Here is a 27,843-nt window from a genome sequence, read left to right as displayed (position 1 = left end):
TCTAGAGATAATGCCTTATGAAAGATTCTCTTTCAGAAATTGTGACATTTATAACAATGCAAAGTAACAATCTTTTATCACATCTAGAGAATCAAACCATTTCCCGTTCTCTGACCTTTAGATAGTGAATGTATGGAGAAAAATCTCTTATTATTTGGATCCACTTTCTTTTTTTATAAAGTATTTTAATAGGAATAAAAGGAAATAATAAAGCAACTGTTAACCTTTATTTGAACTGTTTGTTGCTATTCTAAGAAAGTATCCTCTGAAAGGCAAAAAAATGTAACAGAATTATTTTCTCTATGTAATAATACTGCATTAGTACCAGTTATTTTGAAATACGGCATCAGTTAACAATTAGGAATCTTGCCGTAAATACAATACCTAATATACCTATAAAAAGAATTATATTTTAAAACATATTACAATAATATAAATGACTAGGCTTAAGCTATTTTGTGTTTTCCTTTTTTCCGAAAAATTCTGCTTTTCTTACAATAACTTTAACATCCTTTGTAAAGCATCAGATGACCAAAGTGGCTCTAGAATCATGCTCTCAAAGTTATATAGTGCTACAAACAAATGATTGAGGCCTCTACTTCCATAGAGGAAAGAGACAAAACAGAAGCATTTGACTTTTTGATTTAGGATAGGGTATATTTTAAGGATGTTGATTTGAAAAGGGTCTACGAGGACTGGGAAAACAAATTACTAATGAATTCAGTGTGGGAATCCATTTATATCACATTCATAAATGTATGTTTAAAAAATTACCCCCCCATGGATTCTGCCATCTCCCGAAGAAGGAGGAGCATATGTGGATTCAGCCTGCCTTAGGTTATTTCAAAGGCCAAGGGAACCTTTTGATCTGGGGGGAACAAAAGGGAGGGTTAGAGAAGAAGGCTTCTGGCTTGTGTCTTCTTTTAATTCTGGAGAGGAAGAAGGCAATAACCATAAAGATTCGAAGTTCCTTTTTTCCCCCACGAAAGGGATGACACAAAGTAGAAGGATGGGGGCTGACCAAATGGGGTTGAGGGAAGGGGGGTTGAACCGGGTACCCTTTATAAAATTTCAATTTGTAAAACAATACTAAGTCCTGTCTTGTATTCCCACAACCAAGTATGTCCTAGTAAAGATTCCTTTTGGACTAGAACTGACTCCAAGAGTTTTTGTTTTCCTAAGATGTGGATTGGGGTGGGTCCTGACAGTAGACAGGACTTAGTATTGTGCTCCAGTCAAAGACTCCCACTCCTGGAAACAAAATTCAAGGGGGAGCCATCACGATTGGGGGTTTTCTTAACCCAAGTCTTTAGCTATATGGAAGAATACGGACGGGACATCCCCAGTGACAAAACCCGCATCCGAATTGTGCAATCCGCCCTGGACGGACCGGCTGCAGACTGGGTGGTGAACCTACATGTCTCCAACGCCCTAGAACTCAACGATTTCAACTGGTTAATGGCATCCTTGAGGCGGCGTTTTGAAGATCCCTTGGCTGATCGTAAAGCCCGGGAGAGAATCAAAACAGTCAGGCAGGGCAGACGGCCGGTGGCTGAATACACCCAAGAATTCCGAGCCATTGCCAGCAAGCTGAACTGGCCAGAAGATATCCTCCTTAGCCATTTCAAAGACGGGCTAAACTATGACCTGTATGACGCTTGCCTGCCTCGAGGAGACCCACACCATCTTGATGACTGGTATGTCCTGGCAGAGGAGGGGGAGATAGACCTACTGAAGAGACACCGTCAGGGGAAACCATGGGGCCGCCCGCCAACCGAGCCAACACGCAAAAGGGAGAACCCACCGCCCACAGCTAAAAAATCAACAGGCTGTTTCAAATGCGGGAGACAGGGTCACCGCGCCGCAGACTGCCGCTCAAAAAACCCCCAACGTAAAACAGAGTCATCACCCCCCAAGAAACTAGGGAAACCCCAAGGCAACCCAAAAGAATCTTCCATGAAGGGTACAGGGGCTGTAGAGTCCACAATTCCTGCCAGGAACTAGGATTGGACTCCGGTCTACACCGCAGGGGCGGTAGACACCTCGGAAGACAGCTCAGAGGGAGAACCATTGGTAAGTGGACCCCTTCCACCTATACTTAAGACAGTGACTATATTAGCTTCCTCTATGCCTAAAGCCTTCGAAATAAAAGCTCTGATAGACTCTGGCTGCATCCGCTGCCTCATCAGCCCAACGCTGGTGGAGAGACTGAGCATCCCAGTGAGGAGGCTAAAACAACCAATCTCCTTTAGTCAATTAGATGGATCAATAGCAGGGGGAACCAGCTACCCTAGCCACTTTACCAATTCACATGTCCCTGGGGTCTCATGAGGAAGGCATAACATTTATGATGGCCCCAGGCATGGAATGCCCAATGATTTTAGGACTGGAATGGCTGAAGAAATGGAACCCCAGGATAAACTGGAGGACAGCAGAACTCAACTTCCCAAAAGGGGAGCAGGAAAATGTAACCCCCCAAAGCACCCCCCAACCCAAAGGGAGGAGACAGCAGCAATGGGGAAAGAGAAGGGGTTACCAGAGATACCGGAGGAATACTGGGACCTTGCTGAGGTTTTCAGTGAGGAGCGGGCAGATGAGCTCCCACCCCACCGCCCCACAGACTGCGCCATAGAATTCAAACCCAGGGCAAAACTCCCCAAACCCAGGATATATGCCATGAGCCCAAGGGAAATGGCAGAAATGGAAAGATTCATAAAGAAAAACTTAGAAAGAGGTTTCATCGAGCCTGCCAAACCCAAATTGGCCGCCCCAGTCCTGTTCAGGGAGAAGAAAGATGGTTCTTTTCGCTTATGTGTAGATTACAGAAATCTGAATACAATTAGTGAATGTAATCTGTACCCTCTACCCCTAATTAAGGATATGCTATCCCACCTATCAAAAGGAAGGATTTTTACTAAACTAGATCTGAGGGAAGCATATTACCGTATTAGGATTAAGGAAGGAGATGAATGGAAGACTGCATTCAACTGCCCAATGGGGTGCTACCAATTCAAAGTATTGCCATTCGGATTGCAAGGGCCCCCCACAGTCTTTATGCAATTAATTAATGACGTGCTAAGGGAGCACCTATATAAGGGGGTCCTGGTTTACCTGGACAACATTCTTATCTTCACGGAGACCAAAGAGGAACATATCAAACTAGTCAGAGCAATCCTGAAAAAGTTGCGAGCTGTCCACTTATATGCTAAATTATCGAAGTGTGAATTCCATCAGGAAAAAATCTACTACCTGGGATATCGCATATCTCCAGACGGCATCAAAATGGATCCTGAGAAGGTCAGGGCAGTATTAGAGTGGGCACCCCCCCGCACACGGAAGCAATTGCAAAGTTTCCTGGGGTTTGCAAATTTCTACCACCAATTCATCCCTACATTAGGCCAAATAGCCATGCCCCTCACAAACTTGTTAAAAATGAAGGGGGGGCCCCCTGTGAAATCCAGCCAGCCTCTAAAATGGACAATGGAATGTCAAGCAGCATGAGAGGCTAAAGAGACTCTTTTCTGCTGAACCTGTACTAAAACACCCTGATCCCGACAAACCTTTTGTAATACAGGCAGATGCGAGCGATGTAGCAGTCGGGGCTGTATTATTACAGGAAAATGATGAGGGGACGTTGCAACCTTGCACATATACATCCATAAAACTCACGGAAACAGAACAATGGTGGCTAATATGGGAGAAGGAAGCATTCTCATTAAGGTGGTCGTTATTAACATGGCGACAATTTTTGGAAGGGAATAAAATACCTTTCCAGGTCTGGACAGACCACAAAAATTTAGAAGCACTAAAGACGCCCAGGAAACTCACTCCTAAGCAAGCCCGCTGGTCCCAACACTTTCACCGATGCAATTTCACTCTCAAACACTTGCCAGGGGGGAAGAACTTCCTGGCAGACGCATTATCTCGCATGCCCCAATATAACAGCACAAGAGTAACTGACTTTAAACCACTTGTACCAGAACAACAACTGGCAGCACCAGTTACCACCAGGGCACAAGTAAAAATGAAGCCGGAAGTAAATAGCCAAACCGGAATAGAATTCCGAAAGTCCTTGGAAAGTGTCGAATGGTTCCAGAAAAATAGACATGTGTGCACAATTAAAGATGGGTTACCTTGGGCGGGTGAGAAGTTATACATACCTACCACCCAGAGGATCAACTTCATGCAACTGTGCCATGATACAAAATCAGCAGGACATTTTGGATTTGTAAAAACATTACACTTAACTAAAAGGCAATTTTGGTGGCCATGTATGAAAAAAGACATAGAAAGCTATGTGAGCAGTTGTCAAATTTGCGCAATGGCTAAGAGGTTGCAAGGGAAATCGCCAGGACTGTTACAACCAGTGGCGAATCCCTCAGCCCAATGGAAAGAAATAGCCATGGACTTTATCGTAGAACTACCAGAAAGCAACGGAAACACCGTTGTCTGGACTGTCACAGATCTGTTCTCTAAGCAAGTTCATTTCATACCTTGCCAAAAAATTCCAACTACAAAAGCATTAGCAAAACTTTTTGTACAGCATATTTACAGATTGCACGGGGCACCACTACGCATCATATCTGACAGAGGGGTGCAATTTACCTCGGCATTTTGGAAGGAATTCTTATCCCTGTTAGGAACTACCCAAGGATTGAAATCTAGACATCATCTTCAAGTTAACGGGCAATGTGAGAGATCTAACGCAGTACTTGAACAATATTTAAGATGTTATGTAAATTTTCAGCAGAAAAATTGGACAGACCTACTGCCTTTCGCAGAAGTGGCATATAATAATGCAGTCCACTCCACCACAGGTTACACTCCTTTTCAAGTAGCTACAGGCCAAAGCTTCAACCCCATACCTGAACTAACCCCAAAAGAACCGGTAATTCCAGAACTAAAGGAATGGATTGCTCAATTACAATACACCTGGCCTATTGTCAGAAAAGCGTTAACAGATGTTAGACTAGCATACAAAACACAGGCAGACAGGAAAAGAGCCGATCCCACACCGTTCAAAGTGGGAGAGATGGTATATCTGTCAACAAAATACCTTACATCACTCCAACCCTGCAAAAAACTAGGACCAAAATATATTGGACCTTTTCCAATTAAAAGAATCATAAACCCAGTAACAGTTGAGTTAGGACTACCTAAAAATCTTAGACAAATACACCCAATCTTTCACTGCAGCCTAATAAAGAGAGAACAACAATCTCCCCTACGAACAAAAATCCCACCACCACCACCTCCCATCATGGTGGAAGGGGAACAACATTTTGAGGTGAAAGAAATTTTGGATTCCAGGAAACATCATGGAACGACCAAATATTTAGTGGCTTGGAAACACCTCCCCTCCTCAGAAAATGAATGGGTCAGCAAACGCCACGTTAAAGCACCAAAGCTACTTAAGAGATTTCATACAGAATATCCGAACAAACCGAGTTAACATTTATATATGTTTTTTTTCTTTTCTTTCCCTACAGATGGACATATCTTTCTTTTAAGGAGAGTGGGATGTCAGAATCCATTTATATCACATTCATAAATGTATGTTTAAAACATTATCCCCCCTTATGTATTCTGCCATCTCCCGAGGAAGGAGGAGCATATGTGGATTCAGCCTGCCTTAGGTTATTTCAAAGGCCAAGGGAACCTTTTGATCTGGGGGGAACAAAAGGGAGGGTTAGAGAAGAAGGCTTCTGGCTTGTGTCTTCTTTTAATTCTGGAGAGGAAGAAGGCAATAACCATAAAGATTCGAAGTTCCTTTTTTCCCCACGAAAGGGATGACACAAAATAGAAGGATGGGAGCTGACAAAATGGGGTTGAGGGAAGGGGGGTTGAACCGGGTACCCTTTATAAAATTTCAATTTGTAAAACAATACTAAGTCCTGTCTTGTATTCCCACAACCAAGCATGTCCTAGTAAAGATTCCTTTTGGACTAGAACTGACTCCAAGAGTTTTTGTTTTCCTAAGACGTGGATTGGGGTGGGTCCTGACATTCAGTGAACTTGCCAAAATAAAGTGTGACATATATAGCCAGCCGAAAAGCCCTTTAAAAATATTATTTTATACTTGGATATTCAAAATTATCAGTGAATCTGAAATGATATAGTAAATGATTATTTAGTTTTGAACTGTATAGACAGCCCCAATTTGTGTGGTTTTTGGACTTATTTCCAATCCCTTTCAACATGTCAGCTGTGCTTGTGTATGGGTGTATATGAGAATCCAATTATGAGAAATGCAAATATGTTGCCTATGTTTACACAAATATCTGAGGATCTTATCAGGGAAGATGTTCATGTGTTTGTGATCTGTGTAGGTCCCCTCCCCCCCCAAGCCCGGCATGTTGAATTTATGTATTTTTGTTGTATGGGTGCACTGTGGGTTATAAGGTTTGCGTATACTGTACTCTGAGTCTGATGATCCATAGACAGAATGGAGGGAAACTAAGAATGGAGCTATTGGCAGCATCCCAAGCTGTTGCCTCTCCCAAAGGGATACAGTGGGAAAGCTTCTTCTGGATGTTTTCTTCATAGCTTCTAGCAAGATCTAGCCTATTTTTGAACTCAAGCTTTCTTCTGAGTTTGGTTCTTTTCTGTTCTTTCTTTCTTTTTTTGAGAAGTCTCTTGCTCATGGGTGAGTCCCAACTTTTTAGAATAAAATATTTTTGACTGAAAAGAAAAGCTGAACATTTCTTCAAAATGCTATTCTTGATGTAGATTACACTCAATGTGACTACCATGTCACACAGGATTTTCATTCATAACAAGAAATTACATCATCCGGAATCCCTTCCAACTTGTAAACATTCTTCCTGAACTATATGTCCAAAACTGGTCTTCTTTAAATAAATTAATGCACAATGGCTTAAACACCTATGGTGAGTGAGAAAAATGTTTGCATAGGTGGCAAGCCAGCAACCATTCATATGTTCAAAGCTGCATTTCTTTCCAAATCCAACTTTCATAACAATGGTTATTGGGTCACTTACAAATACAATTCCAGATTATGAAGCATTTCTTTAAATACTAGTTCCACTCATTTGCACAATTTAATTATATGAACCAGCCCTCAGTTGTTGTTTTTGATAAAATGTTGCATTGCAGAGCTGTTCAGCAATGCAACACTGCATTGGGAAGAGATGGATTCTCCTTAGCTGGAGAAGTTGAAACAGATGTCAGATAACTTATCAAAGATTTTCCACCAAGCAGTGGGTTACACTAGATAACTCTAAGGTTCAACCTTTATGTTGCAACCTTAGCATTCTGTGATCTAGGAATACTAAAATTGAAAATATAGAACTTTTAACAAAAGTTAAAAAGATATATTAACTATAAATTTATAAATATATTGCTTCCTTGGTTGCCTAAAACAAATGGCAATTTATTTCAGGTAAATATGGGGAGGCATTTTTAAAATAAGAAGAGTAAGTTTGAATTTTAAGACTGTAAGAAAGCATTTCATTCTATGGACAACAAACATTCTTGTCTGTATATAACACAAAACAATTATATGAACAATTCTAGATAAGCCTGGAGGTTGTTCTTTCTATTCTGCAGTCATAAATGAATGAATGAAATAACTTTCTAACTCACCTTAATTTAGTATAAGACTAACTTCAAGAACAGTTTAGCCACTATTTATTTTTAAAAAGCCAAGTTAAAGGCACAGTAATATAAAGGTGGTTTGTCTTGTGGACTGGGTACTATAACAAATTTCATAAGTGAAGTTGAATTCAATAATATTCTACAATTAAGATTTGGACTCAAAACTTTTGCATCTTTAGCAATTATAACAGAAGATACAAGGGGAAGGAAGAGACCAAAATTGATAGGAAACAGTGATGTATTCAGCAGCATTTTGTCTAGATGAGGATATGGATAGATAGACAGACAGAAGAAAATTATGGTAGCAAAATATTTACAAACCCCACAGCTTCGTATGTTACTATGACTGCAGAGTAGAAAAAAGGCCAGGTTCACATATAATACTAAAACAATTTTAATATAATAAATAAAAATGAGCTGTAGTGAACTTTGGCTCTTACTTCTTTGTGAAAAAAAAAGAAATTCAAGAGTTTTTCATGTTATTCAAAAGTGTGTAAGTTTAATTCACTTGCTTAAAGCTAGTAAATTTAATCTGTAGTTCAGTAATCTGGTTTGTCTTAAACTAAAATAGTAAATGTTAGTTAGCTGATAGTATTGTCAGGCTCCAACACTGGAGGTTTTTAAGAAGAGACTGGACAGCCATTTGCCTGAAATGGTATAAGGTTTCCTGCCTGAGCAGGGGGTTGGACTAGATGACCTCCAAGGTCCCTTCCAACTTTATTATTATTATTATTATTATTATTATTATTATTATTATTATTATTATTATTATTATTATTATTATTATTATTATTATTATTATTATTATTATTATTATTATTATTATTATTATTATTATTATAGAAAAAGGGAACAGGGAAAAAGTGCACCTCCTAGATGCTGTTTCTCCAGAGGCTCACAGCTTGTTTTTCTCCCACTCAATACATGTAAAACAACTAAGTGTGCAAAGGGTAGGAAAGCATGTTTGTTTAGAACTGGGTCCAAACGTTCTTTGAAATTTCTTCATCAGAAAAAGTGGGTGAGCTATTTCTCTTTATTTCTCCAGATTCAGGAAAACTTTTCCAATTGTATCTCAAGAGCAGGATTCTGATGGTATCACTATTATTCTGTCACGGTATCTTCCCTTGGAATTTAATGGAAGCATAGGAAATTAAGTAGATTGCAAGCCACTGAAGTGATTATTGTACAGTGATGGACCGAGCCATCTGGGTGTATACTTTGCATAACTTATAATAAAGTAGTGCAAGAATACCACATGCCATTCTTGAGATTTTTTTTTAAAAAAATGAAAGCAGTTTTAAATCCTCTTTCATTAAACTGACAGAAAAATGAATGAAGAACGTGTTTGCTCTACCAATACTATCTGAAGAACCATTTTGATAGTGGAAGCACCAAATAGTTAATGATATCCTTCTACTAGCTGATTCAGAATTGGGGGTGGGGGTAAAGCCTGGCATGAAGAGCTTTTGCGAATCAGAGATTATTCTGACAGTGTATTGCTGTATACTGTCAATGTACCATCTGTAATTACTAGGGAAAGGAAACTGGAGGGATGAATGTATAGAATTGCTTTGATTCAATGCTAATCTTTTCAAATATGGGTATGAAGTGCTAATTAGATATTGAGTATGTGCTGAAATGCAGATGCTGCAGGCTTTCACTCTGGTTAGATAATATGTGAGTGGGGCTCCTGCTGGAGTATGTCTGAGCACATTTGTTCTTTCCTTTATGACAGAAGGAAAGAACTACTATTACTAACAGAAAATGTTTAGCAGGAAATGAGTCTTCAGAGAAGATGTGAACAATTGGAAGCTATTCCATCTTCTGAAGCTGTATTTGTTTCTTAGTTTAATGGAGTACCATTCAACATTAAGTTAGTTCTTAGCAAAACTGAAGCTATCTATGACCTCTGAGAGATGATCAATTTGATATACTGCACATTATGTGATAGAACAGGATGTGATTGATTTAAGCTTGTTTTGCCTAAAAACAAATAAAATAAAATAAACATAAATAAATAAAAATTCCTGGCTGTATGATATGAGCTTGAGATTTTGTTACAGCTCATTTATGCTTACACATTTTATACAAAAAAAATATTTGACTTGTTCTTACCTGTGTATACAGTTTTTGGATTCAAGATACGCCATCCCAGCAGCAACATCTAATGAGAATTTCACCAACTGTTTGGTTTTTAGCTCATCCTTTTTCTTTCTTAAAAAGGAAAGAAAATCACCTCCTAGAGAAATAGACAGATAAGCAATGAGAAATTACAGGGTAATATTTCTATTTATCTCTCATTAGTGATGCTTGACCGAACAGGAGGCAATGTATTCTCTGCTTTGCTTTTCAATCAATATGATGGTTGAGTAAAAAGAATAAATGAAAATATAAAGATTATAATTTAATTAATACTAATATTTAAAAAACTATTTTAGATATATTTCTATAACAAGATGAATTCTGCACATTGCATAGAAGAATTAAGCAGAACCCTATGCATATTTATTTATATAAAAAAATCTATTCTGCATTTTCATCATTGAATTCAATTCCAAAGTTAGGTCATTTCACTTAAAAAGAATTTACAGCAAGCTACAGTAAGCACAGGACATGTCTACTATCTCTTAGCTGATATGTAAACACAGAGAAAATACTCTGCTGTCTCATTATTCTGATTATTGGAAATGATGTGTGCTAGTTACATAATGCAGGGATAACAATGTTTTTAAGAAGGGTATGGAACATTTGGGGGATTTGCATTAAAGTAATCCATAAAAAGTAACAGAATGGGAACTTGTGTACTCATGAAATTAAAGGCTTACAGGAAGGCATGCTCTAAGTTGTAAGAGGAAATGTACTGGGGTACAGGAAGAATATTTCTCATATCATATCTGGAAAAATCAAACTATCTGGAGCAGGTGGTTTTTTCCCCCTGCAAAGCTCGTGTTCTAACCACAGAACTACGAAGCTTCACATTGATCAAGATGCAAAACGCACACAGGTGTGTGCAGATGAATTTGAATAAAATATTTCAGACATTGGTTTATGACACTGTATTGTGGCTCTGTACAGAACACATTCTCCTGGAAAGGCCTAAATTTGTATGTCTAAAATAACAATTTAAATGATAGTTTGGGAATTTATTTGCATTTTTATCCTACTGCATCCCCTGAAAGCTCATTAAGATCAGAGGGGAAAAACTGATATGAGAATTATCAAATATAATGGGGTTTTATTTTCAAGAATCTATTTATTAATATATGCCTGGAATTCAAGATCTTACACAGCTTAGCCCTGAGATAGATCACAGCAGGGGTAAGTAAACTGTAGCTTATATATGGCTTCCAGCATCTGCAGAGCTGCTAAGATTTCCATTCTATCTTATTTTACATCTAAGAAGCAAAATAGTCTTCAATGAGGCTTAGGGGGCTTATTTTACTTAAACTGCCAAAAGGGAAAAATTCTTATTTTAGATACCATATCTTCATGTTCTCTGCAGCACCCATAGGGTTCAAAATTAAATTAGAAATGCATTCCCAAAAGGGAAAAAGGGGTCCCTCCCCTGCTTTAAAAAAACCCACCTTTTTCTATGGCACATTCAAATAAATATGCATATATTAGTAGGAATCAGAAAATCAGAATAGGCATTATTTTCTTTATACAAAGATTTGCTTTTTAACACAAAATACTGCAAACTGCAGAGGTGTGCTTATTTATTATATGAAATCATTAACAACTTCTCTTCATATAAAACTGGCATGAGTGTGAGGGATTAGCTTAATTACCAAATCCTGAAAATTTTACCAAGTATTCCAAAGAACCAGGCTTCTATACATAGAAAAACTCAAGATATGATGACTTCATTACACGCTGTTTAGTTAAAGCTTTCAAGAAAACAAACTGCCCTATTAAACCCTTTTATTGTTTTCTCACCTATATTATATAGTTCTAATTTATGACTTCAGTAAAAGTGCTATCCCATTTATGAACCAGACTGAAAACACTGGAGAGTAGTAAATAAAATTCAGTCCATCATTAGTCACTTAAATAATAATAATAAAAAAATCCAAAGTGCTTTTACATAGTCTCAAGGGTGTAATTATGTGCTTCTTTAGCAAATGGATGTGAAAATAAGTGTTACAGTTGTAGACTGCATTTACATAAAATATTTTATACTCCAATAGCCATAAACATGGTTATAGTCAAGCCCCTAAATATAAGTTATGCATGGGATTAGATGAATTTATTTATACATAGATTTAACACTTTACTAATACATTCATATTACTCAAGGTGATTTACAATAGTTTAAACAGCAAACTAAATCACCAAACTGAAACCTGATGAAATTAGGCATAAGGGATCCTACAGCCACTACTTTCTAATCATCTGTTATTTGTTCATTGATGATAATAAACTGAGGCATTCTTCTCCAAGCTTTTGCATCAATCTTGTTGAAAACTTCCCCAAATCATCCTAAGACCAAGTTCTATTTAAAATGTGTAACCTATTTGGCAGAACATTTTGAAAGATCTTTTTTCTATTAAATAATGCTACACCTTCCTCATGTTCTGAGCAATTAGGTCATTCTAGAAATAATGTAGTTTCTATGATATTCCCTTCCCTCTACAACTCCCATTCCCACTGTCCATTGTGGAGATTCTTGGTAAAATGAGAAATATGGATAGAGATAATCAGAAAAATATATTCTCCTATTCAGTCAAAAGAAAAGTTTCACTAGATAAATAAACAAATAAGATAGAAAGAGTCTTGACACAGGAAGCCATACTTTCCAAATAAGTCAACAGGACAAATGCACTTGTATAAGCAGAAGGAATTGCTTGGTTTCATTCCAATACCAGCTCTCACACTCTCAAATTTCACTTAAGGACACAAAAATCTAAGACATATGTTTTAAATAATGGAGAATATCTTGTTTGGAAACGGTACTTGTGAAAAAAATGATTAAATTGGTTACAAACTGATTATAAGCCAGATGTGTGATAAAGCTATTAAGAAAAGCAAATGCAATTTTTAATCTACCAGAAGAATTATTTCTAAATCTTATATGTTATCATGTTATATTTTGCTGTTTTTGGTTATGAGCACATTTGAAAGAGTATTGTAGAAACTGGAATAGGTTTGGAAATGAGCGACAAGGATAATCTGGAGACTAGTAACTATAACACCTTTCAAATTTCTGAAATTATGCCATACAGGAAAATGATACAGTATTTTTTAAAATGATTTAATTTATATGGCTGCCAATCTCACAATGACTGACATACAAAGATTAAAACCAACTATTTACAAACAACATTCTATGACCCTTGAGATAAATAATATATTTCACTCATAAAGTTACATTAACAGCAGAGCTTGCCTAATGACCTGGGAAAAGAGCCATGTCTTCAGAGCTTTATAAAAGGCTAACAAGTTTGAAACCATACAGATTTGTCGGGGTGATGTTATTCCATAAGCAGGCACTGCCACAAAGAAGGCATGACTCCTGGATCCAACAAGATGACTTTATTTATAGAAGAAACTTGAAATATGTCTTCTCTACTAGATCTAATGGGACAAGCTTATACTAGTTTATGATTTTGAATAGTTTTAGAAGTATAGTTCAATTATGCACAATTAAACATACTATCTGTAAATTTCCCTGAATTTATAATATTTTGATGTTTGAACTTTAAAATGATTGTCATTCATATTCTCTCTATCTCATTGACCTTGCTCTATGGATTTGTGTGCTGATTATTGAGTGGGTAGTTCAGTTTCTTGAATGCCTGATTTGATTCCAGACAGTTAAGCAACTCTGTTTAGTAAGTCAGAACAAATTAGATTGCAACACAGAGCCTGGCTATAGACAATGAATTTGGTGGTGCGTTCTGGATGCAAGCAGGTAAATTTACCAGATGTTATCTTTGTATTTGTTCAACAAAGTGCTAGCATTTTCAGCAAATAGAAAATAAATTAAAAACATACAAATGATAGAGTCAATTATGTAATATTTTTAAAGGAAACCATTATTTGTTTAGTTCCTAATAATTAGTGGCTGGTCAATAGAAACTTTCAGAGATCACTTTTAAATATCATTTTTAAGACAGAACAATCTTTAACTATGAAGACTAAAAATAGAATTCAAAATCTACAGAACAAAGAAAGAGAACACTTCTATATAGTACCAAATGACTGAAAGAACTAAATATAATGATTTGAAGTTAAGTGCTTTGATTATAGCAGTGCCAAGCCCAAAGAAAGAACAAGATTGAGGGTGAGAATCAAAAATAATCAGAAATCATAATAGTTAGCATAGTTTTTCTGCAGAAGAAATGTTTGACTTACAAACACCTGTAGATATTCTTAGTGTTAACTGAATGTTTAAAAACCATTCATTTGTATATCAAGATAGCAAATACCAAAAGTGTTAAAATAAGATTTTCCACAGACTTATAATACCATTAAACCTCCATTGCTCATATTATTTTTAAGATACGTTTTTAAAAACAATCTCAAAATGTGGAATAAATCAGCTTTGGAAGACCATACTAACCGAAAGATTCCATGATGTGAGTCTTTAGTGTAAAAGATTTATTTCATAATGCCTAAAGATGTTGAAATCACAGGGCTGTGTTGCACTGATTTCCTGGGAAGTTCCTTTCAACTTGTTTTCACAGACTCACTAGGACAGACATGTCAAACTTGTGACGTCACGTGACGTCTCGCAATGTATCGGGAGTGTTTTGCCATTGCCGACAATGGGCTGGGTGCAGCTTCCGGATGATGCGTCCGGCCTCGGGGCCAGCAGTATGACACCCCTGCACTAGGGTCTCTTTTTCAATCTTAATTAGGAAATGCATACAATATGGGTGAGCAACAATTTAGCAAGCCACTCCTACATCATCCCACCCAGCCTAAGCCAAGAACAGCAAGAACATGAGCAGTGCATGCTACTATGATGGCTTTTTTCATTTTTGAAAAAAAATATGAATCAAGACAACCCAAATACAACCCAGAAAACAATAACCCATTTACTTGGAACAGAGAGAACATGTTAAACAATTCTACCTGAAGAAGCCAATTTGCTCCCAGAATACAAATGTTTTGTCTTCAGCTTGAAAAATTCAAAACAACTATTTCACACACCCCTCAACAGCAACACGGTGGACCACTGGTACTCAACCTGCACTCTCAGGTCTAACCAACCTTTGAGCTCCAATTCCCCTTACTACAAATTAAAAAAAAGATGAACTGAGTTATTAATATGTTGTGTTCAGTCCAACTAGCCAAAACTGCTGGATCCAGGCTTCGGCTCAACCCTGACAAGACTGAGTGGCTGTGTGTGCCGGCGTCTCGGGAAATTCAGAATATTCAGAATATTCCATCGTTAATTATGGGGGGTAAGATATTACCCCCCGTAGATAGGGCTCGCAACTTGGGTGTCCTCCTAGATTCACAGCTCTCCTTGGATGATCATATAGGAGCTGTGACTAGGGGGGCCTTCGCCCAGGTTCGCCCGGTGCGTCAGTTGCGGCCCTATCTAGACCAGGATGCCTTGCGCACAGTCACTCATGCACTCGTGACCTCCCGTTGGGACTACTGCAATGCTCTCTACATGGGGCTGCCCTTGAGGACTACTCGGAGGCTCCAGCTGGTGCAGAATGCAGCCGCGCGAGTGGTGGTGGGGGCTTCCCGATACTCCCATGTAACACCTCTACTCTGTGAGCTGCATTGGCTTCCGGTTGTCCTCCGGGTAAGATTCAAGGTGTTGGTTACGACCTATAAAGGCCTAAATGGCATGGGTCCGGGTTACTTACGGGAGCACCTGCTGCCGGCATCAACTTCCCTTCGTCCAGTGCGCTCCCACAGAGAGGGCCTCCTTAGGGTGCCGTCGGTCAGAGTGTCGACTGGCGGCCCCCAGGGGGAGGGCGTTCTCTGTGGGCGCGCCAGACCTTTGGAACCGTTTATCGATGGAGCTTCGGACTGCTCCCGACCTTTGCTCCTTCCGACGTGACCTAAAAACATATTTATTTGAACAAGCCGGCCAGGTCTGATGGGTTTAGGGGTATTTTAACGCTATTGTATTAATTTATTGAATTGGGCCGTTGTATTTAATATTTTTTAATTTTTATATATTGTATTTTATTGTATTGCCCTGTACACCGCCCTGAGTCCTTCAGGAGAAGGGCGGTATAAAAATTAAATTAAATAAATAAATAACATTAGTTAAGTTGGTCAGCATATCAGCTTTCTAACTGTCCATAGGGAGACCAGCTGCAGATTCTCAAATTCAGGAGAAAGCAGAAAATCTGTAAAGAATGAAAACTATACATAACTAAAAATCAGTCCGACTCTTGAATGGCTTTATTAGAAAAACAAAACAATAAATAGAACAAAGTCTGGGAGTAGCATATAAGAAATCAGTGGAATAGTAGGAATATTTCATTCTCTTTAATCATGTTTTCTTTTATCATATTTCACATCAGACTATCTTTTGTTTATGGCATAAATAACCCAGAAAAATAGGATTTATAGGATATTTAGCCCTCATTCATTCTTTATAGCTTGCTGAAAAGGCAGCCTAAAGAGAAGAGTGTTTGAAGATGTTTATCATTGTCCCTTCTACAATGTTGAATTGATGCATCAGCCTTTTAAAAGATATTTTATGAAGATTTATGTTGCAACATGTAAAATATTATTTGCTCTATTCCATCATATGATACCAACTGCTATTAGACCTTGCTTATGCTGATCACTGTGACATGAATTAACACCTAATTGCCTATCCTTTAATACAATGAGATTATTCTACTGATAAACTCAAGACATTTATATCAACCGTAGCAAAAGTTCTCGCAATCCATCTTCATAAGGAATAGGGCACATTAATACTTCAAAGTTAAGCTAAGTGGATTTCACTAGAGCACTTTCATTCCATATCACTAGCTGTGATTTTTTTTTTACTGCCCACTGGGAAAAAAGTTTTAATATTATCATCATGTTACATTTATTGAGAATATATGTAATGAAAACACCACCACCTACAGTATAACAGCAAACAGTATGAATCTGAAATACACTATGTGGAACAACAAACTATATATTTTGAAATGAAAGCAACTTGATAGAAGAAACAACCTTTATCAGAATCTGAATGTAATGACCTATGCCCAATCTGTATTACAGGTGGAACAAGGCTTTCTATCCCATTGCAGATCCATGAACATATCTTACTGGGGGTTGAAGTTTGAAGTCTGAAGCAGTTTGTGCATGTTATTTGCACATGTACACACATACAGAGGGGAAAAGGGAATGAACGAAAATCAGAGATATTTTATAGCCCAAGAGACTTTGAATTAAATAGTCCATGTTTTAACACTATAAACATTTCATATGGTGGGCAAAGCAAAAATCAAATCATATCTGTCTGTAGCTGCTAGAATTTCAAAAGGTATTCAGCTGAACTTCCTTTCACTCCCCTATCAAATATTGCAGTATAAATTTACTAATATTGTATGGGTGTGCAAACCATAATGTTCGACTAACATCTTCTAACTGGCCTTTACTTAAGTAAAGAGGCAAAGATACCAGCTGGATTCTCACCCTTTCTGGCTGAGTTTTATGCTTTGGCTAGCAGAACTTATCTTTCCTCTATCTTCAACTTCTGGATAGCCATCTACAAAGGGTATAAATCCCTTCACCCACTTCATCTCGGATCATGTTCAATCCTGCAACTAACTCTGGGAATCAAAGATGTCCTAGAACACTTTGGGTATCTTTAGCTCCCTCAAACAAACAATATTATATATTGGTACAATAATGTCCAGTTCCCCTCAGGCTCATCAGTCAAGATTACTTATCAACCAGGGCATAAATATTCAATAGTCAAGACTGTCAAGCTCCATATGACCATCATCCAAACACTTCTTCCTTTCCTCAAGAGCTCCTCCTATATTTTTCCTTTTCCAGCTTAACTGTGCTTGTTTTTCTCTCCTGTAGATAAATCCTCCTAGAGAAACTTAAACTATCAGCTTACTAGAGCAAAACATTCAGTTGTCTTGGCTGCTTTTATGAGATATGGCGTCCTATGTCACAAAGCATATATTTAAGTAAATATAATTAATTTATTTTAATGGAAAGGTATTTGAATGATCATCAAATTCCTACACGTTTCAGCACAAGTATTTGGCCATATTATATAAAACATCCTTATGTGCTCTTAGAAATGAAACATAATGAAGTTTTATTTGGAAATTGTATCTTCAGTGCTACATATGTATATTTACCCTAATTTTACCATACACCAAGAAATCACTTAACACAATGGAATTGCTTTTTCTAGACCAAACTATTATTTTGATTGAGAAAATGTACTTGCTTCTTCAAAAAGATTTTTAACTAAAGAAACAATGTTAAATGCAGTTTTCAACTTAAATGTGGCAATGTTATATGTCGTTTCCCTCTAAAAAACAAAAATTCTATTAGAATGCTGGGCAGCAGAATGAGTAAAGAAATCAGTAAGGAACACTGGGTGATGCAATGGTTAAAGTGCAGCATTGCAGGCAAACTCTGTCAGCAACATGGAGTTCGATCCATTGGTTGACTTAGCCCTCCATCCTTCCAAGGGTGGTAAAATGAGAACCCAGACTCTTGGGGGCAATATGCAAATAAAGTTTACATTATAAACCACCCAGAAGTGCTGTAAACCACCATGTGGTATATAAGTCTAAATGCTATTGCTGTTGCTAATAAAAATTACAAGAAATTAATATGCTAGTCCTAAAATGCAGAGGAATTAGATTCATCTATTTAATTTAGTATTAAACAGAAATGCACAGCTCTATATAGAGTTGTTTTGCCAGGTAAGACTCATGGAAGCACTCAAAGAAAAAGTTGAAGAGATTTCCTTGGCTTGTAAACTCGAAAAATAAATCCTCTTTATTTTCTCTGTTGATCACTTTTCTACTGAATTACATGTAAAATTTAAGATTCTGTTCAGCTGCCAATTGTTATCCAATTTCATCAATTCTCTGGCTGCTGTAACTAATGCGTTCCTACTGTGGATTTGGTGCCAAGTTCATCACTTAAATGTTATCATCTAAAATTGGTGACTAGAAAAGTAGAAAATCTACAGGAAAGTCTTCAGCAATACAGCATGTACAAACTAATCCACCCCACATGATTTTCTGCACAAAAACAGAATTTTGCTTTAAATATGGAATCTTTTGTCAAATAGTAATTGCGTAAGAAGTAAGAAAAAAATGAAAAAAACAATAACATGATTGTATATTGGGGGTTGTAAAAATCATTTGAAAGAGGTATTTTCCAATGAGTTATCATTAAAACAGCTACATTGTTTACAAGGTTTTTGTAGCTAATTTTAAAAACTTCCCCTACCAAATATTACATCAGAAAATAATTAAAAAATCTTCTGTCATATGTGAATATTTTTGAACTTCAGGTCAGAAATAGTAATATAGTTACAGTCATGTGATCACCATTTCTGACCTTCCCTGATTGCTTTCTACAAAGTCAATGGGGAAGTCAGCAAGTTGTTTTCATCCACAATACCCTACCGCCTACATGCATTCTGCCAGCGTTCCCATGTCCTTCTTTGACTCATACACAGCCTGTGCTGGGCCTCCAAGCCCTCTCTGGCCATCCATGATTCACACACAACCTGCTCTGGACATGCCAAGCCCTCCTCAGCTTCCCTCAACCATATTTTTGGGTTAAATGTGCTTTTTTAACCAATTGACAAATGGTGCAGTGATACATGGGATCTAGCTGTTTACAGATAACTCTCTAGTTGAAATACATGAACTGTTAAAAATGCTCAAGAGTCCTCTTCTCACGTATGGTCTGACTAGTCCTCCTTCTCTTCCTGTTGCTCCTCCTTCGATAAAGAGGATAAAGAAAATTTCTTTTAGCAAGGTCACACATTTGTTTTTAGACAGAAATATGAACTACTTATGTTTTCTAGTCTCAGTGCTAGAATAGTTTAGTTATTGAAAGGAAAAAAGGAAATTAGGGCTTTTTGTCACTATGGGTGATCATTCTGTTGCATGTGTTTTACGTCTATGCATTATTTCTCTTAATACTCGGCAGATTTCAGGCTAATTGGATCTTTTTTTCTTCTTTTAATGACAGCAGCCTGAGATCTAACTAGAGTCAGGTGTCAAAACATATGAATTAGTATAATGTATTATTTATTTAATTACAAGCACTTGAAATCTATTTTTAGGATAGAAATTATCCCAAAGCAGCTTATAATCAATATAAACAATTTAAAATAAAAACATAATAAATATTATTCAAATGCAAAGACATTTCTTAGGATGCTTCCCACAAAGTAAATGGTAACAGCAATGACCTTGTTGAGGAAAGGATCCAATTGGTGAAGCTTTCATAATAGCTAATGCCTGCCTTTTTGCTCCCTCCTATCTCTTCAGGGATATTTCTCACAGGGAATTTGGTAATAATGATCTTGAGAAAGTAGGAATAAGAGTTTAGTCAAGTTGGCTTCTATGATGTTTAGCATTTTAAAAATCCATAATGTCTTTGAACATATTCTGAACCTAAGAATTTGTTTTCAGTATCTCAACTGGATTGGATTTCAACCTTTAAAAAAAAACACCACACTTTTGTTTTAAGCATCCTAATTTAAGCAAACAAGATCATTTTGTTGCCAATTTGTCAAGACTACTGTCAGATCACAATCTATTCTATGTCTTCATAGACAAAAAGGGACAGCTTAATTTTTCAGCAAAGAAAATTTTAAGTGATTTTTTCAGTACTGAGTATTATGACAACTTATTGGGGGGGGGGAGAGGAAATGTCAATGCAGGTAACAGCCACCATTATTTTTCTGTCACAGTAATAACACTTATATTTTATTGCCTCTGTAAAGTATATCAGAGCAGGCTTGTATGCACTGAAAACCTCAGGCAATGAAACACCTTTTTTGACGACAAGAATTAGGAACTGAATCCTCCTGGAATGTGGTATTTACTCTTAATGCATTCCTGAAAAACTGAACTTGATGTCTGAAGGGAAGAAACATGTGGCATTTCCATTTAAGTCAGATATTAAATATGCTCATGTACACAGCATTCAGGAGCTGGCCTGTCGTACTGGTTTGAAAAATATGATCTTAAAAATAATTAAGATAGCAAACTAAGCAGACAGATAGTAAACAGAACTACTGCTTCCCAGAAGAGAGCCTGAATTCTGTTGTCCATGTGTGTGAGAGAAAGAGAGATATTAGATCATTAGCTTCACTATCTGGAAGGGCTGGATTGGCACTAATCATTTCCCACCACAGGTAGCTGAGCCAGAAGGCACAAAGAATAAGGGCTGCTGGGATTTTTCTTCTCCCCATATCTATATATACACGTCCTGTTCGCTTTTTTTCATATACAAAGCATAGAACAAGAAAGAACACCAGTAAAATGCAATTTTACAACATTATTATAGGACCTTGGAAGAAGGTAGCTTTCTGTCTCCTCCCCTCCCCTCCCCTCCCAGTTCATGTAGGGAAAACCTCAAAGCCATTCCTATTAACATAATAACATTTTCTGAAGCAGCAGGTCTGGCAACAATCTGTTGCAGGCAGAAGGCAGGAAAGATAGGAGGAAAATCCTTCCCAGCTTGACAGTACTGACAGCCAAAAGTTATTAAGAAAGGGCTCAAAAGTGAGTTGTTCTAAGTCACTATTATTCCAGATAAAGATATCTTTTACTAATTGCATATCACCCTTAAAAACTTTGTACATTATTGTTTCTAAAAGGATTTTTTTTCCTCCCCTACCCTAGTCTTACATGCACAGGTAGACAAAAGATCACTGCATCAGGTCTTTATTTAATGGGAAACTTCTCTTTCTACTAGTGCAATCTTTACCAGGAATCAGAGCTGGGTTGAGTCTAAAAATGGAAATGATTGTTCTCAGGTTATGATTCATTTCATCAAATGCATTCTTGGATTCCATATATTTGATACTACAGTACCCAGTATAGGGATACAGCTCCAGTTTCAAATAGCAAAGAAATAAATAGGTATAATAAAAGTAAGGTGTGTGTCTGCAAGAGAGATGAGATGTGATCTTGTTTTGGATGTAGTAGGATGATGCTACCTGATGTTCACAAGATAGACAGCTATTTGTCTGACAGGGTATACATATTCCTATCTCAGGCAGGATCTGATTAAAGCATGGCTGGATAGCATATAGGAAAGGATGTTATCCAAAACTCTGTCAATTTCTGCTACTTGGAAAAAATGTTTCTTCCTTTAAAATTAGGTAGAAATGGCAGATTCAGCAACTGGAAAACAGTGGGATTTAACCACCTCTCCTTTGCCTCAGATTTAACATAGAACAGGATTTTCTGGTTATAAACTGGCAAAAACATAACATTTATTACAAGTTTAGTATATACTCTGGAGGATGATTATCTACTATTAAAAACTTAAGTATTGTGCTAAATGTTAGTTAATACATTATTGTCTCTGGTATTTATATACTTTATACATGCTCAGTAAGTTTTCTATTTTTATGCAACTTGGAACTCTACAGCAAAATTTCTCTCAATTAGGAACAAACCAACATCATCTGAAATTTATAAACAATTCTGAAAGGACTTTCAATAGATAGAGGGTGGGAGGAATTCAGTATGTGTATTATCTGAGATCACTTTAAATGGGTTGTCAGTGGCCTATGAAATGGCTTGGGGAAAAAGATACATATACTGTATGTATTACTAAACAACCTGGGTAATCATTTCAGAGATATTTTCTTGTCAGATTCTTCAATGCCTTCAACAATGACAGAGCTTCTAATATACTGCCTTCAGTGGAAAAGGTGGGATATCTTCCTTGAAAATATCCTGTACAGAACTGTATAGCACAGACAAACATCAGCACAGGAAATGTTTTATAACATTTGGTATTATGTCATAAATTGCTTTATGATAATACTTATATTACACAAGCTAGTCCTTGACTTATGACCTTAATGGAGTCTGCCTATTATGATAGGTAAGTCATTGAGGTAGTTAAGTGAGGCTGCCCACATGGCTGTCTTGCTTAACAACCAAAACCTCTCTCTTTGCATTGCAGTTATTAAGCGGAACATGGGTTACCTCAAGGGTAGAGAGGCACTGGGAGACCTAGAGCAGGCCCAGGCCCATACTGCAGCACTTCCCTAGCTCAAATGTGACCTACACAGGGACTCCCATACCCTCTGAGGAACCCCACGCTCTGCTTCCCACCTTACTGGGTCTCCCCTTGTGTCTACCTCCTAATCCAGGCATGTCAAACTCGTGACATCACGTGATGTCATGTGACATATCACGACTTTTCCCCCATTGGTGGCAATGGGGTGGGCGCGGTTTTAGTATGATGCATCTGGCCCGTGGGCCGGCAGTTTGACATGCCTGTCCTAATCGGTTGGGTCCCCACAGGCCTTAGATGTGCTTGCTGTCCCATTGGGTTCCACATCCTCCTTTCTCCTATCATGCCTCAGTCCATTTACCTTTTCCAAAGACTGCCTTTGGGAAGGAGAAGCAACTAATTTGCCACATGACCTTCCTATACAGAGGCCATATGATGCTGTCCGGGAAGCCGATGCCATTTTGGAAGTGGCTACTATTCTCAAAATAACACATCTTGATCCTGTCCAACTCATATGTGCCCTTTTCATGATCCAGGAAGCATTTTTGCCTGAGGGGGAGCAAAGGAAGTTGGCTCAGGAAAACCATATCTAGGAAAAGATGAGCCAACCTTCCTCACTTTCCCAGTGAACATAACCACTTCCCGCCTTTCCCTTGGCTAGCATGCATATTTGTGCCATGCTGCTCAGCGATAATAGTAATTGTGCAGTGTGGCAGAAAAACTGTAAGAATGTCAGCCAATGGGGAAAGGGGATATTTCACTTTAGGACCACATCATTTAGTGATGGAAATTCCTGTCCCAATTGTGATTGTAAGAAAGGACTATCTGTTCTGTTCCCCCCTCCCGGAGTACAAACAGACAAGACTAGCAAGAGTTAATTCTACAGACTTTAGTTAATTGCCTTCTGCTAAGGCCTTGGCAGCAAAATAGGCTCGTTACCTCAAACTTCAGCTGGAATGAGATAACGTCCAAGTAAACAGTCCAGTAGCAGATGTACAGAAGCGTTGCCAAGAATGCAGACCAGAGTTGCAAACACGAAGCAGAGTTCCAAAGATGTGACCAGAAGTTGTTTAAACTATTGTTCGTCACAAAGTTCTGAGAGCAGCCACACACCCTTTATACCTTATGGGGTGTGGCTCAATGACTCAGCTACTCCCTGGCCCTCCTACCCAACCTATGTTGCTGCAGACGCTTGGCCCTGCGTCTTTCTCGAGGGTCTAGCCATGACTCATCTTCGCTAGACTGCTGCAGCTGTTCGAGCACCCTCCCAACCTGGCTGCTCCCCGGTTGTTCCTCTCGGCCTCCAGATGGAGACAGAGGCCTTGCCAGAGAGGAAGGCCCCGGAGAGGGAGGCCTTGCCAGTTCCTCCCCATCCTCCTCAGAGTCCTCTTCCTCGGTTAGGACAGGTGCGGGGGTCGGGGCCACAACACTACTTTACACTGTCTTTTGTTTATAAAATGTTGACTTTTTTCTTTCTGAGGATCTCTTCACTCCATTGAATCAATATTTATGATTTTCACTTCATCTTGACCCATTTACTCTTCCTTCAATTCACATACACTGATTCAATTTCTATTTTTTTAACCAAATACATTTCCTAAGCATCTCATTCCTACTGAGTCCAGCTCAGTATTGTTTCTTTTGACATACCCACTCTTAGTTTCATATAATAAAGTGGGCAGATATATGCTTTTATATGGTCTCTCTTCTATCCACTTTCTTGTTTAACAACTGTTTCCAATTACAAAAGTGATGTAGAACTAAGTTCATGACCAATCCTTGCATTACATCTCAGGTCTGTAAATTAAACAAAAGTGCAGTTGCAGTTTCACTTAGTGACTGCTTTGCTTAGTGACAGAACTGCTAGTCCCAGTTGTGGTTCTTAAACAAGGACTATCTGTAATTTATGTGCCCAAATCACTACATCAGTGTTTAACAAGAATATTGAGGGAAGGCGTACCAAATGCAGGAGATTGGAAACAAAACAAAAAAACTGTACCTACAAAGATTTCACTGTTTCCTCCAAGAGTACTGAATAGGATAATCAACCAGACAAGAGCTTCTCCTGTTTTCATGGATTTAATGCATTAAAATCCAATTTAGTAAATTTGTGTAATGTAAACTGAAGACTGGTTCCAAGTATTAATGTATATTCAGTGTTATGAGAGCTTATGTTTCCCTGTTCTCATTTGGATTAGAACATTAAGCATGAAATGAAATATCACTGCAACCAAGCAAATAACCTGGAATAGCATTTTAAAGTACCCACTTATACAGCATCAGCAGTATTTTGAAGGGTGAAACCAACAGGAATAAAGATTGAAATATTACAAATCATAGAAAGTACACTGGCATTATTTCCATAGCTATATGTTGATACCAAAAAGAACCAATGAATTTACAAGGGATCAAATCTATATTACATTGTGTGGAAACAATATGCATTTAAAAGCAAAGCAACAAATTAATAAGCCTTCCTTCCTTCCTTCCTCCCTCCCTCCCTTTCCCTTCCCTTCCTTTCCCTCCCTCTTTTTTTCCCTTACCTTCTCTTTCTCTAAGTTTAGTTTATTGGTTTTTACTACTGTAATTGAAATTCTTAATAAAAATTACATTCAAATTTCCTAGATGCAATGCATGCTTGTTTTACACTCAGTTACTACCCTTTTGTATGACATTTAATCTTGATTCCTGATTTCATTTCACTTCTACTTGTGTTTCTATTGTTTGTAAGAACTGATCTCTTGCTGTTTATTCTTTTTTAATGGTATGCTATCTTTAATAATACTGCCTTGTATTTGCAGGAAATTAGCTGTGTAATGACTTGTTTTTCATTCTAGAAACTATAAGTGTGAGCTTCTGAATGATCCTTCCTATATGCATTGTTTCCCATGACTGGAAAAACAATGGTTGGCTATCTAATGTTTAGGGGAAGGCTAATTTTCAGAAATATAATTATGTCCCTATCTTGATACTCATTTTACAAATCTATCAATGAAAGATACCAAATATAATCACAGAAGTTTTTTATATAATTTATTATATTTTAATATTCTGGGCTGACTGCTAGTACACATTTTTGAGAGAGAATTTTAATGTACACTGGCCAGGTTGCCTGAATGTTTCAGGAAGGAACAGTACTGTAGACTGGGTTAGAAAAAAATGCTTTTGATAATAAACTATAAGAGGTACTGTATATTCTACTAATGCTGTTGTAAATGAGTGCCTTAAACTCTTTCACTGGTTTCAGGATTAAGTTACATAAGCAATGCAATCCAAAAGTCAAGAAAATCCATGTTAGAATCATCTTATGTGACACTAATTTATCACATAACATTTTGGGTCAGGTCACATAAAATAAATTGAACCAAGACTAAAAACATTATTAAATAAAATTGCAAGTTTAAAAGTTATTAAATATATTGAATTAAGTCTATAAAATATTAAACCCTCTCAAAGAGACATGAATACAACTCTACTTTTTAACCCTTTCTTCTCCTTATAGTTGCCATTTCACAATTTGCAATGATAGTTAAAGCTTCATATGGCAAAATTACTCTGTTGAGTTTATTGTCCATATCTAATAACCTCTCATGTTCCTGGACCTCACTTCCCATATCATATAGTTCCCATTCTCTATTTCTGGGCACAAACACAAGTAGTAGTTAAATTTCAATATCTTGTGATTGTGCAACAGGAACAGTCCTTCCAGGCATAACACTTCAGACTCTGGGGAAGAAGACTTCACATCTCATGTTTTCCTGATATTTCTATTTTGGAGCTTTTAGTGCCTCCTTAGAAAAGATGAAGGGACTCATCTGTAAAACATTTAATAAAGTGAAACAAAAGATTTAAAGTGGACTACTGTGACCATCTTAGGAAATAGTAAGAGTGGCATTAGAAGGGTGACCTCACTATCTATTTTATTAATTTTGATCCTTTATGGATATTTTATTGTATCATGCAATTATGAATTTTTGAATTTTAATTTTATGACTTTTAGTGAATTATTACCTGATTAAGTTTTTTGATATTTCTAAATCAAAACTTACTGTGGACCATTTTATTTATGGCCCACAATGGAAAACCTACCAGCAGCCATCAAATGTTGCTGCATCTAAATTACAAAATCATTTAAACACTCACTTTAAAGGACTAAATGAAATATTCATCTTGTTACTTCCAATACTCTTCTATATATGAATTATTACCAAAAATATGTTGCGCATAAACATATACAAATGCAGTTTAGCAAAAACACAACCATTCTCCAAAGCCAAATTTTAAAGAATCTGGTTTTGTTTGTAAAAGGAACATTAAGATTATATCTTGCTTTCTATCACAACATTCACACTGGTTGCAAAGCATACCAATGTTTGCAACAAATTAAGATTAAAAATACAAAAATTGATGTATGGAGATCACCATGTGGAAAATATATGAAAACAATCCTGCAATATAGCTTCTTTTAACTTTCAGCCTTGTTTCTTTTACATGAACTTGACATATTCATCAACAGTTTTTATATTTCTCATACTACAGTTATTTTTTACTTTTTTCTTATATTGTATATTCAATATTTACAAATAATGTGGATCAGACAAGATTTTCATATTTCCATGTTCTAGAAAACTTTACAATGATATATATTTAAAAGCTATGGTTTTGATACTACTTTCATCTCCTGGCAAAAGCAAAATATTAATATGATTTTGAATTTCTTCAAGCCACTTTTATTTAATCCCTATAAATCACCATGTTTAAATTCAAAAGTGATGTAATTTAAAAAACATAAAAAGCATGTCCAAGACAACAAAATACAAGTGAAAAAAGAGAAAAAAAGAAGAGAAATGGCATATAAATATATTATTTATAAATAATATTATAACCCAACATTACCTGGAACAAGCTCCATCACTATATAAATAGGCTGCCTTTGAGTACATACTCCTATAAGTTTTACGATATTGGGATGATCATATTGTTTGAGTATTCTGCAAAGAGGTGGAAAAATTCCTCACATCAATGTAGTATATATCATTCTATAAATGCTCT

The 27,843-nt window shown here is 37.1% G+C and overlaps 1 protein-coding gene across 1 annotated transcript in view; it reads right to left on the bottom strand.

The window, feature by feature from the left end:
• The window catches only part of FER (FER tyrosine kinase), a 144,131-nt gene that overhangs the window by 27,947 nt on the left and 88,341 nt on the right, over positions 1–27,843 (bottom strand). Inside the window, exons 16-17 of the mRNA XM_081317517.1 lie at positions 27,688–27,782; positions 9,733–9,856 (exon numbers count right to left, since the gene is read on the bottom strand). Coding sequence (XP_081173643.1) covers positions 9,733–9,856; positions 27,688–27,782 — 219 coding nt within the window. The remainder of the gene's footprint in view (positions 1–9,732; positions 9,857–27,687; positions 27,783–27,843) is intronic.

This window comes from Vipera berus (genome assembly GCF_964194415.1).
Source record: "Vipera berus genome assembly, chromosome: 2".
Classification (NCBI taxonomy): Eukaryota; Metazoa; Chordata; class Lepidosauria; order Squamata; family Viperidae; genus Vipera; species Vipera berus.
The sequence above is the reverse complement of the archived record's forward strand: the minus strand, read 5'-3'. Positions and strand labels throughout refer to the sequence as shown.